This window comes from Microplitis mediator, chromosome 2 (assembly GCF_029852145.1).
Source record: "Microplitis mediator isolate UGA2020A chromosome 2, iyMicMedi2.1, whole genome shotgun sequence".
Lineage (NCBI taxonomy): Eukaryota > Metazoa > Arthropoda > Insecta > Hymenoptera > Braconidae > Microplitis > Microplitis mediator.
In genome coordinates, this window is record NC_079970.1 from 25,705,138 (window position 1) to 25,721,459 (window position 16,322).

The window sequence follows — 16,322 nt, forward strand, 5'->3', positions numbered from 1 at the left end:
ATTAAATAAATTAATTAACTACGAAATTTTTCACAGAAGAAATTGATAATTATTTTTTTACTGAGTTAAGGTTTAAAAAAAAAAATTTTCTCTATTTTATATATTTAGAATAGGCACAGATCTGCGTGATAAATATTTGTCACCGGTTATTAATACTGAAATTTGAGTAATCTAATGAACGTCAGGTCAGGTGGGTTTATTATGATCACCTGGAGGATTTTATATGCAGCAAAATTATTTTAGTTACGAGCGATCGGATGTTTAAGCGAAGCAAGAAAGGTGATTGTTGGTGCCCAGCAGGCTGCATCACTCAGCAGAATGAGGAAGAATTTCTTCAGGCGAATTCCGGATCTCCGACAGACAAAAGTGTCTTGTGTCTCGTACGCCAGATGCCGACAAACATTATCGAGTAAACGTATCCGATTATGTACCAAGATGGAGTGATTTTTTCTGAGGGAAATAAAAGCCAAGAATTCCCAGCAGACCATGAATGGGTCATCAATGTGTAGAAGGAACATCCATTCCATTGAGTGTAAAATCTTCGGTCTCCATAATGAACTTTTTATATCAAGAAATGAATCTAAAACTCGAGTTTGTTTACGGCCCAGCCTTAATAATTTCAGGAACCGGTGATCGAATTCTTAATTCTAACTTATAAATAAAAATATTAAATATATAAATTAAAAAAAATAAAACATGAAATTGGTGGTAGTAAATGAAAATTTATTTCCACTTTATTGATGAAAGATACATGAAATACAGTGTTACATTATCAGTAATAAGCCCAGTACAGTCTAGTCTTAAACCGTTTGATATTTATTTAATTTTTAATAATAATATATAAAACGAGCATAATTGGCATTACGATCGACAACAAAAATTCCTCATTGTCCACTGAAATACTTTATCAAATGGACACATAATTATTATCGTCGGAATCATAATTCCTATAAATATTGACCAGTGATGCTGGAAGGTCCGGCTCAAACTGTAGCTTCATTGCTACCATTTATTTCAAATCCAATATCTATCCTAAGATTATATAATAGTAATTATAATAGTCATTAATTATTTGTTTAAGTTAAAAATTTTTTTACGTTTATTTATTTAAGAACCGCCGAACTTTACCAGCAATCATTTAATCAGTTTATATAATTATCTAAAAATTAAATATACATTCTGACGCAAAAACGTCCACTGTCTGTGGAGGTTCCTACGATTACTCGAGATAATAAATCTCGTACATTAATTATAATAATAGTAATAATATTAATAATAATAATAAATATGTACATTGAATTATGACCGTAACCAAGAATATTAAAATCCTTTTTCCAGTTGGATTTATTATGCTGAAGAAACAATAAGTTATAATTTAAATTTTAATTAATTTCTTAGACTAAACGTATCTTCGTAGTCATGTCCAAAGATTTATTACAATCATGTCAATTTATCTAGACATTTATAATAATAATTATCTGTCTACGTCAAAATTAAGTTATTTAACTAGTGATCTAATCTAATAAGATGATACATTTATATTAACGTTAGTTATTTAATGTGCATAATATTTAAATATTTATTCTTCATGATTTTATACTTCGATACTTAGTCCGTACAATGATTTATTTATTTATAGATGAGTAATGTCCGAGCGAATACTTTGTCAGGCTAATTATTTTTTACAGTATGATTGAGAGTTGATTTTAAAAAAAAAAAGTGTAATGTGAGATGAAAAATGTTATTTTTAAAAGTAAAATTATCTACAGGAATTAAATGATTACTTTGGAAATGACTACAAAAGAATTATAAAAAAAATAATTATAAATAATTCAAATATTTATAGTTGATATACTTTTTTTTTATATTTTAGTCTTCAACTGCACGATTTGTTGTAGTAAATTACGTCTCTGTTAACTTAAATAAAATATAAGTACTTCCATACTTAAGATATTTGGAAGTATATTAATGAGTAAAAAAAGAAAAAAAAAATGTCTGCTGACTTTTAAATAAAATAAAAAGAAAAAAAAATATATATGTATTTATACATAGATTCAAATATTAATTGGACACATTCATATTGATGGATGTCTCCAATGTCGCGATCATATAATCGACTGTTGCACCGACTTGTCACATTACAACTTACCAGGTTGATAAAATGTCGGTCGATGAACAATCGACAATCTAATTAACGTACGTTTAAAAAAAGACTTTGATCTATTTTTTAAACGTATTACCAAATTATTTATCTTAATTTTTTCTTTCTTTTTTTTCTTTTTCGGGAGTTTATAAAGTGGGCAGTGGACAGTGGCTTGAAAGTGATGGTTTATAGTCTAAATAACCTGGGCGAGAATCCGTAGATTGTCGGCGGTCTGTGGGAATGCGGGAGTCACGTGGTCAAGTGCACACTTCTTGGACAACCGGTGGTTTTGTTGCCGCAGCAGTTGCCGCTGAAGATGTTGACGTTGTTGACCCCGAGTTTGATGTTTCCTGAGACATTTTATTCGACAAAGTATACTAATAACTACGAATTATTAACATTAACAATTCCTTACATCCTTTCCAGTTGTTAAACTCTGTTTGTACTCGTCCAAACTGAACCCTGAATTACTGTCATCACAACCCTCTACTACGAGTGAGCTGCTATCATCACCCTGAGACGTTCAAAATATTTAAATCATCCCGACTTATTATTTAATTCAACTACTATACTAATATATAATTCACTTAAGTGATAATTTTACTTGAGACATCGGCTGCTCGCCGTCAACAACTCGTCGTTTTTTCCCATCCAAGTCGGTGGTAGGATCCGAGCGACGTTTTTTAGCAACTTCTTGATTTCTTGGTGATGTTGTGCCGACATTTCCACTTACGTTGCCATTCCTTGCACCGGATATCTGCGACAATGCCTGAATACGTTAATGTTTGTACTGCTTTTGTTTGTAATTTAAATTAAAACAGATTTAGTTTATTTAAACTTACCTTCCTTTCACGTTTTAATAGTTTTGGCGTAACATAATTGTGTAGATCCTTTCGCTTGACGTGTTTAGCTTCTATCCACATACCCGCTTTTAACATAGTCAGCTGCTCGGCTTGTTTCTCAACTAAAAATTGTTTATTGATAATCAAATTCTCGTGATAAAGTCCAAAAAAATTAATAGAAATGAGATAAAATAAAAAAAAAAAAACTTACTCGAGTCAACAAATGATTTGATGTCATATGTGAGATCGACGTTTAAATTTTCACTCTTTGCGAAGAGTAGGCCAATAAACCACATTGAACAGAAACGATTTTCTTCATTACTCAAAGGCGAAAATCCCTCTGGGTTGACGTGTGCCAGCGTAATGTGTTGATTCCTCTCTAATGTACCTGTTTAAAATTATTAGGATTTGCCATTGTGGCATCCGTCGAATATTAGAATGATTAGCCCATGAAATAAATATATTAATAAGTTAATAATCTGAGAATATATATACATATATCTATGGATATATGTTGTGATAAAAAATTTGTAATTATTAATTAAATAAATATTTTACCTATCAAGTGACGTATTTTAGATTCAACGAGTCCGCACCACTCGAGCTGATCTTCTGCGCTGGCGCTTCTTGCCAGCAGTACAATGTAGTGTTTGTATTTGCAAAAGAAATTTGGTGGTTCGAATAATTTGTCCCATGATGCTTTGCCCATTATTATTTCCTCGGTCGCTGAGAGACCGGATTCAAACGCTTCCTGCATTATCGTTCTTGTCGACGCGGAGACATTGAACGTTGAGTTTTGCTGAGGATACGCAGGAGTTATGATGGGCATCAAGTGATACCGATCTGCTACATTGACCTATTTAGTATAAGAATAAAGATAAATAAAAATAAAATATATTTAATTTGAAGATGATTTTCTAGTGTAAAACTTACCCTTGGATCCCATACTGGGAAACCCAAATTGACGTTGTCAGGTTGCTTTAGCAATACTGGCTGTGGCCACTTCCATCGGGAAAATACAAGGAAAAACTTTTCAATAAGTGTTGCTGCTACTGCATTTGGGTATAATTGACACGTTCTCGCAACCAGCATCGCCCAAGATACACCACCAAGATATCCTAGCACATTACTGTAAATTCCGTGTCCTGGAGAAAAAAAAAGTAATCCCATTATGAGTATTTAATATTTAGTAATTAATTTAATTTAATAAAATAAATAAACGTACGTTTCGCCCATAATTTAATAGCGCGAAGCGCTAATCTAAAGTTTTCTATATTAGGAACTAGTCGTAGAATTTCATCTGTAACTCGACAACCGTTGAGACTTCTCACGCATTTCTGATCTAGATTTTTCAGTAACATATCGTCTCTTAAATCCTGTAGAAATAAATATTCATGTTAAATAATTAACATAATTTATCAATATTTAAATTTGTATTTATCATTTAAATAAATCAGCTGCGCAATTTATCAACCCAGTAAAGGTCAGATTTGTGATCTCTTTTTTTTTAACTTTTACGTCAGCTAAAGCAGCAATTGACAATTTTAATATTTTTACTGGATTTTAAAATTAATCAGCTGATTTATAAATATATGTAGATATATATAATTACCATCGTGTCAGGTATTTCTTTGAGCGCCAACTTAGCAAACAACATATCAATTTCAATACCATCAAAGTTCATTTTGATAACCGGTACGAAAGCTTCCTCGACGGCTCTCAAGTCAGTGACTTCCTTTTGTTGCTTAAGTAAATCAAAAAATGATGTAAAATAATCTGATCTATAAATATGACGAGGTACAACACACAATGCATCAATATCAGCACCTTTATGATGGACTCCCAGTCTGTAAGACCCAAATGTATAAATTTTACCGCCAACATTCTCAGCAATATTTGAAGGCATGTTTCTCGCAACACTCGTTTCCTTGATCCACTGTTTTACTAGCGCATTTAATTTACTAAGAATTTCCATTCGATGGTTCAATTCTTCCTCAGATTCAAATACATTGTAAGGCTTAAGTGCTTCTCTCAACTCATTAGTTCTCGCTAAGTCACTAGGCTTTGGTTCAGCCACACTAATTGCCGAGGTCATTCCAAGTGATCGTGAATTTGGCGACGTCGTCGTTGTAGTTGCTGCTGTACTTGTTGCTGAGTTATTATACGAGCTATTGACATTACCCTGCGACGACCACATGGTGATTTCTTGTTGTATTTATTTCGTCTGATGGTCTAATGATCTTCCTACTGGAAAAAATTCAATTATCAGTAATTACCTATAATTAGTCATAAGTACTTCTGGATTACAACTGGCGCCTGTTCAGAAAAATACTCTGGAGGATTAGAAAAAATTTCCCGAGATGATTAAGTGGTAAAACCACAGGAACTAGAGAGTACCGGATACTGCATCAACTTCTCCAGAATTTATGACCAAGTTCTGATACTCAAAATGTCCCTCTGATTTAACCAGATATTTTTCAAAGCGGAAGTTTAAATTTTTTCTTCCAAGGAGTGAATTTCTAAATATGCCTCCAGTGTAATAAAAAAAAAAAAAACAACAACAAAAATAAAAATAAATAAATAAGACAAGAATGCAATAATAAATAAGATATGAAAACATACCAACGAGATAAATGAAAATATATAATATTTAAATATCAAACATCCGAAAACATGGTTACTGATGAATCCTTTTGTTCGCGTCTTTAGGTTATACTGCACAAAGCTTTTACTTACATGTAAATATTTAAGTAAAAAAAAAAATGAGAAATTATTTAAACTTCTAATAACCAGTAAATTTAAAAACTGCCCGCACTAAAAAATGCAAATATTTTTAAACTCCTTCTGCAATAATAATTAATTAATAAATAACTAATTTTACTAGGCTAGTAAACAAACACAAATCACGGTCTCGATGTTTCTATTTCTCGTTTTCGATATATGAGGTAAGATAACTTGTTCTTGGTTTTTAAAATTAAATTGTATCTGTAAAATATACGTGTCTTGTAAAATATATTTATTTTATTTTTACTTTAATTCTGTTTTTTTTGCTTACTTTATATATACATACTTATACTTGTTTACTTGTTATTAACACGAGGGAATTTAATTTAATAACTAAATAAGTCTGTTAGTGATTAAATTATAAAATTATATTATTTAAATAAATAATAATATTGTGTAATTGAACAATGTTTTTAGTAATCCACACACAAAGCACAGGAAAAATAAATAATAAAGATGCAACGCGTTAAAGACAGTACAACATATCACACCATCACGGACGACTACTCTACTCTATAGTCAAACTCGGAATACGATCTCGCTCGGCTTTTTGCTTGTCTACTCAGTGCAGCCTGATCGTGGACGAAAAGTTCCCCTTCCTTCGCACCATCAATGAGTGATGCTAAAATGGTGCGAAGGAAGGGGAACTTTTAGTCCGCGATCTGGCTGCACTGTGTCTACCACCTACTACCCCTACTACTCAATCAATTTCGACGCATGCGCGTTTGCCAGCGCGGTCTAAGTGCCCAATAACAGGTTCCGGGAATTTGCCGCGAAATTTAAATTTCAAATTTCCCGTAAGATACGGAGTCTAATTACGAAGCTCCCAAGATGGAAAAATGATTTCTTCTGGATGTCGGCGCAACTTTTGCGAGGAATTGTTATAAAAAAATTTACAATCAAATTAATTAATTAAAAAGTCAGGTAATTCGGGTAATTGTAATTTGTACTTTAGTGCTGCGATGATCCTGAGGTTGGCAGACAATTAACTATTTTTGTTTTTGTTTAATTCAACAAATTAATTATAAAAAAAAATAAATAAAAATATGCAGCAGTAGAAAATTTAAAAATCTTTAGGTAAAATTTTTTTTAATATTTTTAACTTCCCGCTAAGAAAATTGGAAATTTTCAAAAATTCGGGAAGTTGTTGGTTTTGGTCGGATTTTCGAAAGATTCAGGGCTTGCCCGCAGGGTCAACCGACAGACCGATTTTTTTTTTTACTATTTTACTCTCTGATTTAAAAAAATGATTTACAATAATTTGAAATGACTTAAAACAATTTGAAAGGATTTAGAACAATTCGAATCGACTAGTATCTAGATATAAACTTTGCATGGATTAAATCATTTTTTTGAATAAAGGCTATTACTTTTTAAATATGTAGTAATTTTTTTTTCGAGTGCGATTACAGTAAAATAATATTTAAAAAAAAAAAAAATTTTTTATAAAAAATTTTTTTTTATTGTGTATAAGGGCGGGGGGCGGGGGTTTATCCCAACAGTCGGGCGCCGATTCTTAAATGTTAACTTGATGGATTTTAAATTTTAGTGTAAAACTCATTAGAAATGTAATTATCATCTGAAGTACATTTCAATACCATAAATATTTAAGTTATAGATTTGAATAGCCGGGTCAATGAATGGATCACCGAGAAGCTAACAAAAATACTTAAATTTAAAGAGATCCTAATCCCTACCTATTATTAAAGTCTAAATTATGAAGATGAACTAGAGTCTTCACACTTTAGACTCTCTACTTAAAATTATCAACAAGATCGAATTATTTAGAAATATTGAATGTTAATTATCTTGTTTGAGGACCGGGACGAAATGGAGTTCTCACCTGAGTCAGAATATTGAGACTACATGAGCCTACAAAACGGTTTTTAATTGTTTTTATCGAAAAAAGTAATGTCACACCTTCCATAGCAAAAATTCAAGTCATAAACAATATCAGACAGAAATAATGAAGTAAATCGTTGTTTTTTTACTTTCTGCTAAGAAAATTGCGAATTATTCAAAAATTCGGGAAATCATTGTTCTTGGTCCGATTTTCGAAAATCGAATTTCCATCAGATCTTGACATTTTGAAGTCTTAACAAGTTATTCTGACTGTTTTCAGAATGATGTCCGTGTGTATGTGTATGTGTGTAAATGTAAATTCTTTATAACTTTTTAACTAATGAACCAATTTGGATGGTGAACGCGGCAATTGAAAGAGCTTGTTGGCTATCAACTTTCCTGAAAATTTCAAATCATTTGATTAAGCAGACTCGAAAATATTGGCGAATTACGAAAAAAATTAATTTTTTTTTAGTTTTTTATTGATAGAATACGTCGGTTACCGCCTCAAAAATTTATTGTTTTTAAAAAAATCAAAAAATTATTAGACGCCGGCTAACTTTAGTATCATGCGCTGCGCAGTTCAGAGAATGTGCTATCTGCCCTTGAATAATTTAATAAAGGGGAGAGACGAACCGGAAACACCCGAACCAACTATTTTGTCATACAGATTATACGTAACCTTGCCGAGGTTTGTTGTGTAGCCAACGGGTTACACAGCGCTCTCTATGACCAACTTATAAAGAATGGAAATAAAACAATTACATGTAAAAGCGGGAATTTTCGAATACTTTATATATTTAAGGCTGGGCCGCACCTAACGAAGTCCTTAATTTAAGAATTCTAATTATTTATTAAATAATTATCATAACAGCAATTTTATTAGCTTCCGACTAAAAGCAGAAGACGAAATTCCTCGGACGATTTTCATCATCCGAGTCCCATAAATATTCAAAAAGTAATTCGAATTCTTAAATTCAGGATTTCGCTAGATGCGGGCCACCCTTAAGTAGATTTAAAATTAAAAAAAACTAAGATAAGAATAGAATTATTGTAATGGTCACTTAGAATAAAGGACTAATGAATATTTTGGGAAAACCCATGGGTATCCCTAATGACTACAATCCTTTTGTTGGCAAAAGTTTCCTAAAATATTAGAAAACAATTAAGGGATTATCTTGGCTGGGCCTAAGGTGCTATGACATCAAAGTCACACAGGTACAAGTAATTGCCCTAATAGCACAATTTGTTGTATCAAAAGTTTACTTTACTAAAGTTTCCTGGAATTTTTCGTCAAATTTCCATCAACTTCGGACTTTTTTGTTTTTTACGACAATTTGTATGTAACTTTCTATTCAATTTTACGTAAATTTACTACCCGAATTAAAATGCAAATTTACTTCAAAAGTTGACTAGAAAAAAGTTGTCGTCAATTTTCAGGCAAATTTTATTTCAATTTATTTTTAATTCGACGAAAAATTGTTGAGTATTTTTTTATCATCAAATTGAAAACATTTTTATGTATAAATTTGCTTACCTTCTGAATTAGCAAGAAAGAACACTACCGTCTTTTTTTATCGTAAAAAGTTAATTCTAAATCGAAGAAAAATTAACCGCAAATTTTTATTTTCATCTTTTGCTGTAAAATTGTCTGCAAATTCGGGCAGCAGATTTCAGGTAATTTTAACATCAAATTACTGTCAATTTCAAGCTAACGTGGCTATCAGTATTAAAATAAAAGAATGCGTAGAGTGCGCTCCTGTCACTTACTTCCGGTATTTTCTATTTTCTTCCGGTCACATGTTGACTCACTCATTTAAGCGGGAATTTTTTTTTATTTAAAATTTAAAAAATTTTTTTCATCTCCAGTACTTTTTAGAAAATAATTTTCTTAAATCTGATGAATTTTCATCATCTATGGAAAGTAAATTTTGAATTATGATAATTTAATTTTTGTTGAAGAGTGGGACAATAAATTGACGAATCAGCACAAAGTCAAGTGCGCATGCGTAAAATCTGCATTGAAAATAAAATTTTTGCAAACACGTTTTCGTGCCGTTCGCTTGCGTTCACGTTGCGCCGTCAGATAAATTTTTCAATAGAAAATAAACTTTCAATTTTAAATTATTATTTAAATAAATTAGACTGTGGAATTAAGATCTGTACCAAGATGACGATGGTTGAGAATAATCAAAATCATGATTGTATTATTTACAATACGATTTCACGTGAGTACAAATTACAATTCTTATGGTCCACAAGAGGTTATGTGCAGTTTGTTTAATTTCGCATTTACCTTCGAGTTATCGTCAATTTTCCATTGACTTGATTTCAAATTTACTCATTATATTTATTCTTTTATTTTTAATTACTCCAGCTCTTCGGAAACACGACGTACATGTTGCTGGATCCGTGGTGTTGCATGCGATAGCTCACACGCGACTGACAACGCGATTCGAGAAGAATTCAATCAACAATCAAACTCCAGAATCTTCTGATGACGAGGAAAAAGATTTTTCTAATCAGATTGAGGATGATCTAGTTTATTTAAGATCATTAGATCCCAAGGACTGGAAAAATCAGGACCACTATGCTGTCCTTGGTATCAAAAACTTCCGACATGAAGCCAGCGAAGATCTTATCAAACAAGCATGTAAGTATATTTATTGATTGATATATTTATAGTTAAATACTACGGGACTCATATTTTTAAAAAATAATTCAACAAGGCTGGAAATTTCATAACTTTATTTTATTTTTTTCAATGGCCGCGACTCGCATAAAAATTTCCGATCACGTGACTGAAATTTAAAAATAATATTTGATAAATTGCAATGAAAAATCTCATTGATGACCTGCTTGAAGTACTCGTTGAATAATTGAACTGTAATTATTTTTAGACAAACAGAAAATACTGAAACATCACCCGGATAAACGCAAAGCGATGGGCGAAGAAGTACGGGCTGATGATGATTATTTTACTTGCATAACTCGCGCGTGGGAGACGTTGGGAAATCCAGCCAAGAGACGTAGCTACGATAGCGCTGATCCTGACTTCGATGACAGTATTCCGGACGAGAAGGACGCGAAGAATAATTTCTTCAAGACAATGGGTCCAGCTTTTAGAGTCAATGCTCGTTGGTCTGTTAAACAACCGGTACCTCAGCTTGGTGATCTAGATACTCCAAGAAATAAAGTAGAACATTTTTACTCATTCTGGTATGATTTTGACTCGTGGCGAGAGTACTCGTATTTGGACGAGGAGGAGAAAGAGTCGGGACAGGACCGTGATACGAGAAGGTGGATCGAGAGGAAGAATAAAGCGACCCGAGCTAAACGAAAGAAGGAAGAGATGCAGAGAATACGTTCGTTGGTCGATATCGCGTATTCACAGGATCCGCGGATCAAAAAATTCCAGCAGGAGGATAAAGATAAAAAGACGGCTATGAAACGCGCGAAACAGGAAGCTGCTAAAGCGCGTCAGCAGGAGGAAGAAAGATTGGCCAGAGAAACTGCTGAACGTGAACGCGTGGAAAGGGAGAAACGTGAGTCAGAGGAAAAGGCGAGACAGGAGGCTGCTAAACAAGAGCGCGAAGTTATGAAGAAAGCTTTGAAAAAGGAACGTAAAGCTCTGAGAGATCTTTGTAAATCCCGTGAATACTTTGCAGAGAATCCGACTGAAAGTATAAAACACATGGAAAATGTAGAGAAGATTTGTGAATTATTCAAATTGAATCAGTTGGAAGAAGCGATAAAAGAATTACAGACGGGCGGTCGCGAAGCTTTTCTGAGGATTGTCGGTATGACTGAAAGTAAAATCGAAGCTGAGCGTCGTGCTGGTATCACAAATCAAGCATCGGATTCGAGAAATAATGTCTTGGAGAAGCAGGTCAAGGCACACTTGGTGCCATGGTCAGAGCACGATCTCCAACTGTTAATTAAGGCTGTAAATCTCTTTCCCGCTGGTACAAGTCAACGGTGGGATGTAGTTGCTAATTTTATTAATCAACACTCGAGTAATGGGAACACTCGTGACGCTAAAGAGGTTTTGGCTAAGGCCAAAGATTTGCAGTCAACTGACTTCAGTAAGTCAAGTTTGAAGGAGCAGGCTAACAAAAAAGCCTTTGATAATTTTATTGCGGAGAAAAAAAGCAAAGATGCCGTTGACGAAAGAATGCCTGCTGTTACTGAGCGACTGGATCCGCCTGTTACTAATGGTACGACGAGTGAGGCGAAGACTCAGGAACAAAAATCACAGCAACCATGGACGCCGGCTGAACAGAAACTCTTGGAGCAAGCACTTAAGACTTATTCTAACGTCGCTGGTCCTGAAAGGTGGGATCATATAGCCGGCTGTATTCCCTCTAGAACTAAAAAAGAATGTATGAGACGCTACAAAGTAAGTATTCATTATTATTACTGATTTTAATATACTATTTCATGATACCAGCATCGAAAATTAAAGATTCAGTGTCTCTACAGCCAGTGGAAACAAGACAATTTCAGTTCAATACCGCGAATTACTATCAGAACGCGTAAATTGTGAATGCCTTCAGGCTTCCGCAATTCAAACACTGATACTTGTCATTTATTTAATAGTAATTTCAGACCATTAATTTTACTTACGTCAATGACAGTACTGACTGTTTCTGCTTAATTATAAATTGCAAATGACAATTTAATAGTTAATGAGACCATTAATCGATAATTAACTTGTTTCTGACTGGCTGCTGATACTGAAATTTTAAGTTCCAATGCAGGGAATCAGAATGAAACAGGATTTCAGACTGCGGGTGATGTCAGCCAACATCATCTTGGTCTAAAATCGTTTTGTTTCATCCCTTGTCACACAATGTACTATTACCTAAAGACTATTTTGTGTTTTCAGGAACTCGTTGAACTCATTAAGGCTAAAAAAGCAGCACAAGTTGCCAAATAATGATAAATTATCATCTAGCATAATAAGTATTACGAAATGATAAACAGCTCTGACGTATATGCGAATGCGTATTTTCTGCTATGTATGGCGTTAATTTAAAAAACAAAAAGTTATTAAATTAAAATTGTCAACAACATCTTCGATGATTGCGCATCTTGAAATGCGTCATGTACATTGGTATGTAAAATATTAGAAATTATATTACTTGATGAAATAAAAAAAAACTTATTAAAATAATTATACTATTTAATTTCATTTTTTTTTTTCATTCCTTAATAATAAAAGGTAGTAAATTTTACACGCGTAAGATGCTCGAAACCCTTATATTTTAATTTGACACAGTTTCGACAATAATAACAGCAACAACAACACAACAACACTTCGTGTTCATTCAACGAACATAATTAATTATTATTTTATTTATTACTTATTTAAATAATATTCTGCATTGCCATTCTTAATTATACTTTATTATTTATATTTATATTTTAAAATACTCCTTTGATTTATTTGTGCAACGACACTATCGGAAATTTAATTATTCATTTAAATTATTATTATTGTTATTTATATTTTTGGTTACGAACTATGACGAGATTTATTTAAAGACGCCAGATGTACAAGCGTTTATCAAATTATTAATTACCATAAATATATGCATTTATATTGTAAATATTTTTTTTCTTTTTTTTACAATCAAAGTTACTATTCACATACCCCGTGAAAAAAAGTTATTGATCAGAGGTTGAAAAAAAACGTTGGCTGTTCGAAACTTCAAAATGTGACACAACGAGAACTTTTTTTGAACCTTTTCTAAGCTTTTGAAAGTTCAAAGGAAAAATTAATGATTGACTTCCTTTTGAAAGAAATCCATATGGGATTGCTTGAGAACCCATAGGAATTAATATAGGAGTGTATGGATTTGTATAAGAATGAGAAAGGAAACCATTTGATCTGGATTATATTTGGGAAATTCACATAGGAAATTGTGCGTACCTGAATTTCCATGGAGGAATATGGATTTATTTATGGGAAATTCATATGGGTTTCTACGTAAGTAATTTCTATCGAATCCGGGATACCTGGATTCCCATGTAGAAACGGGACATAGGAAACTAGGTACCTGGGTTCCCATATAGGAATTTGGATATATGGATTTCTTTATGGGAAATTGATACAGGAATCTGGGTTTCGATATAAGTAAAACTAGAGGGAAAAAATACCTGATACTACATTCACCTTCGCAGAGTTTATGAACGCACTATGGTAGTCAAATTGTTTCTCTGGTTCAACGCAAAATTTGCATCTTACTCCTCCATAGTGAATTTCCGAGCATGCTCTAAGTCAATCGTTTATTTCTTTGTATTTTCAAAAGTTTAAAACCGTTCAATAAGAAATTCGTCATTGTGTCAAATCGTGAAATTTAAAATCACCCTTTCCAAAAATTCCCAAAGATTTCACTCGAATGTGTCAAAAATCCCATAGAAACCAGTAGAAATCTATTGGATTCTAAGCGGTTTTTGAAGCACTTGGGTGAATTCGATGGGAATTTTTGGGCGCGGAGTCAACGTTGTTTCAAAAATTTTTTTCCACGGTTCTCCTGTCGTCATTATTAAATACTAATTAATATACATAAATGTATCGTAGAACGAATGAAAATCGTTTTAAAAGATGCTAAAAATTTTTTACACAGTCGTATTTATTTAATAATTATTTACAAATCCTACTGCGATTAATGGTCATTTAATCATTTAATCTTCCATCGATTACATGCAAACGTATTTTATCTATTTATTATTATTTTTATTTTAATCTCTTTACATTCCAAGTGCATTTTAAAATTATTTACTTGTCATTAAACTAATTCTGCATTTGTCTAATTCATTAAAACCCCAATTTATATCAAATTATAATTTCATCTATAATTAAATTAAACATGTAGTAAATTTTATACAGATTTAATTAACCAGTATTGCGAGATAACTGCTTAGAAATTCCATCATGTCAATTATTATCTTATTTAATAAATTGCAAGTTTTGTTATAAACAAAATACGTGGTCGTTTGTGTCGTCACCTGTGTGCGTTACGTTAAATATGTGCGGCAAACTTAAAATAATTTTTTTTTATTTAAATCAGGCACTCGTTTGTATTACAGTAGTATAATTTTTTATTAAAGGGTTTAATTTTTTTTTATTTAAAAGTATATCAGAGTAAATTACCCAGTTGCCAGCCCTCCATATAATTACATATTTATATATTTATTTGTACGTCACAAACATTAATTTTTTAAAAATAAATTTAGTAATAATTAAATTTCGTTAATATTTTTTATTAATAATTAAATTCCCCTTAAATTTTTAATCGATAATCACAAAATTATTTAAAAATAATTTAACGACAGATTAATTATAAACAATCAAATTAAAAATTTATCAGTTACACTGACGTATGATAATTAAATAACAAGTATTATAATTTATAAATAAAATTTATTATTTCGCAACAGCTAAATATATTTGCGTCTCCCTTAATTATAAATTAATTAATTATGTTAATAAAATATATAAGCGGGCTGGCAATCGGATACTTTATCGTCACGGTATACATTATTATTATTATATAAATTAATTTAGCTGGCATTTATTAAATAGCCAACTCACAACAAACGAGGGAACAAAATTATCAACGTAATTATCTATAACACTGGATTAAATATATATATGTGTATATATATAATAATCAGATTACAAGTAAATCAGTCACAACGCGGTATTGAACGTTCCGCTTAGCGCAGATTTTACTCGCGACTCCACAGCCCCTGATTGTTACTTATGTTTTTTTATTTTGTGTTTTTTATATATGTTTTTTTTTTTTTTTTACTATTGCAAGTCATCTTTTTAAAGTCTACGGCATGTGATCTACGAACGCTACCCGTGTAAACTTTTTAACAATAGTATAAAAAGACAGTAGATAATACAATAATAATAATAATTATAATCATAATCATAATAATCCTGGTAAAAAAAAATTCGTTCCAAAAATATTCAAAAAAAGTTCGACAAGTGGAAAATTTAAATTTGAGACAGATTAGAACTTCCAGTGGAACTTTTTTTGAACTTTTGTAATTTTGATTATAAAAAAAAAATATCTAGGACTTTCTGTGAGCGAATTTTGAGTAAAAAAGATCATTTTTGAAAGATTTCTCAAAACGCTTTACTAGATTTTACCCTCGTTTCGAAAAAGTTTTTTTATTCTTGAGACTTTTGGTGTCTGACGAGAACTTTTACAAGATAAATTTTTTTTTATTATCAAAATTACAAAATTTCAACTGGAAATTCAAATCTGCCTCAAGACTAGAAGTTCCACATATGAAATTTTTGTGAATATTTTTGCAACGAATTATTTTCACACGGGATGGTAATAAAATTTAATAAGGATGTCGAAAAGCGATTACATTAAAATCGAGTGTATAATTAAGATATTGTTTAGTTAAAATCCCTATCTACTTATTTGAATTCTCTGACAATTATCTCGAATGCGCAATAAATAATTCGGCTCTTTAATTTAAATATATTTTTTAAAAATCGTAGTATTTAATATTTATTTTATTAACCGATAATCTGTGCGTTTGCGTACAATCGAATGACATTTATCAAAGTAAATACACTTTGCTGGGATTGATAAAGGTCTTGGTCTGGTCCGAAATAAGTTTACTATATAAGATTACTTAGGCACTTGTTATAATTATATCCGACTTAATATCTTTCTTTC

At 31.7% G+C, this 16,322-nt stretch overlaps 2 protein-coding genes across 9 annotated transcripts; one reads left to right on the forward strand and one right to left on the reverse strand.

Annotated features, from left to right (window-relative positions):
* Positions 1-1,704: 1,704 nt before the first annotated feature.
* Positions 1,705-10,045, reverse strand: LOC130663820 (poly(A) polymerase type 3). 8 transcript variants are annotated; one of them, XM_057463300.1, is made up of 11 exons: positions 6,056-6,308; positions 5,608-5,970; positions 4,598-5,232; positions 4,211-4,361; positions 3,919-4,130; positions 3,544-3,841; positions 3,197-3,373; positions 2,986-3,107; positions 2,748-2,912; positions 2,559-2,657; positions 1,705-2,493 (listed from the first exon to the last, which is right to left on the reverse strand). In XM_057463300.1, the coding sequence occupies exons 3-11, from the start codon at positions 5,180-5,182 to the stop codon at positions 2,401-2,403; spliced, it is 1,902 nt and encodes a 633-aa protein (XP_057319283.1). In that variant the 5' UTR covers positions 5,183-5,232; positions 5,608-5,970; positions 6,056-6,308; the 3' UTR covers positions 1,705-2,400. The 8 variants fall into 8 exon arrangements, with proteins under 8 accessions (XP_057319283.1, XP_057319285.1, XP_057319290.1 ...); XM_057463302.1 differs by having other exon boundaries at positions 4,598-5,229; positions 6,041-6,308; XM_057463307.1 differs by having other exon boundaries at positions 2,748-2,900; positions 6,041-6,308.
* On the forward strand, positions 9,644-12,787 carry LOC130663819 (dnaJ homolog subfamily C member 2). Its single transcript, XM_057463298.1, has 4 exons — positions 9,644-9,839; positions 9,989-10,264; positions 10,512-12,010; positions 12,500-12,787. Exons 1-4 carry the CDS (start codon positions 9,782-9,784, stop codon positions 12,548-12,550), a joined length of 1,884 nt encoding a protein of 627 aa, XP_057319281.1. The 5' UTR covers positions 9,644-9,781; the 3' UTR covers positions 12,551-12,787.
* The last annotated feature ends 3,535 nt before the right edge of the window (positions 12,788-16,322 follow it).

Bases quoted from the DNA above. Each gene is read 5' to 3' on its own strand.
- LOC130663820 (XM_057463304.1), bottom strand. From the start codon at position 5,182: ATGTGGTCGTCGCAGGGTAATGTCAATAGCTCGTATAATAACTCAGCA. The intron at 3,374-3,543 runs GTAAAATATTTA...AATTTTAAACAG, and splicing joins TAAAATACGTCACTTGATAG to GTACATTAGAGAGGAATCAA. The intron at 2,658-2,747 runs GTAAAATTATCA...TGAACGTCTCAG, and splicing joins GCGAGCAGCCGATGTCTCAA to GGTGATGATAGCAGCTCACT.
- LOC130663819 (XM_057463298.1), top strand. From the start codon at position 9,782: ATGACGATGGTTGAGAATAATCAAAATCATGATTGTATTATTTACAAT. The intron at 9,840-9,988 runs GTGAGTACAAAT...TAATTACTCCAG, and splicing joins TATTTACAATACGATTTCAC to CTCTTCGGAAACACGACGTA. The intron at 10,265-10,511 runs GTAAGTATATTT...AATTATTTTTAG, and splicing joins AGATCTTATCAAACAAGCAT to ACAAACAGAAAATACTGAAA.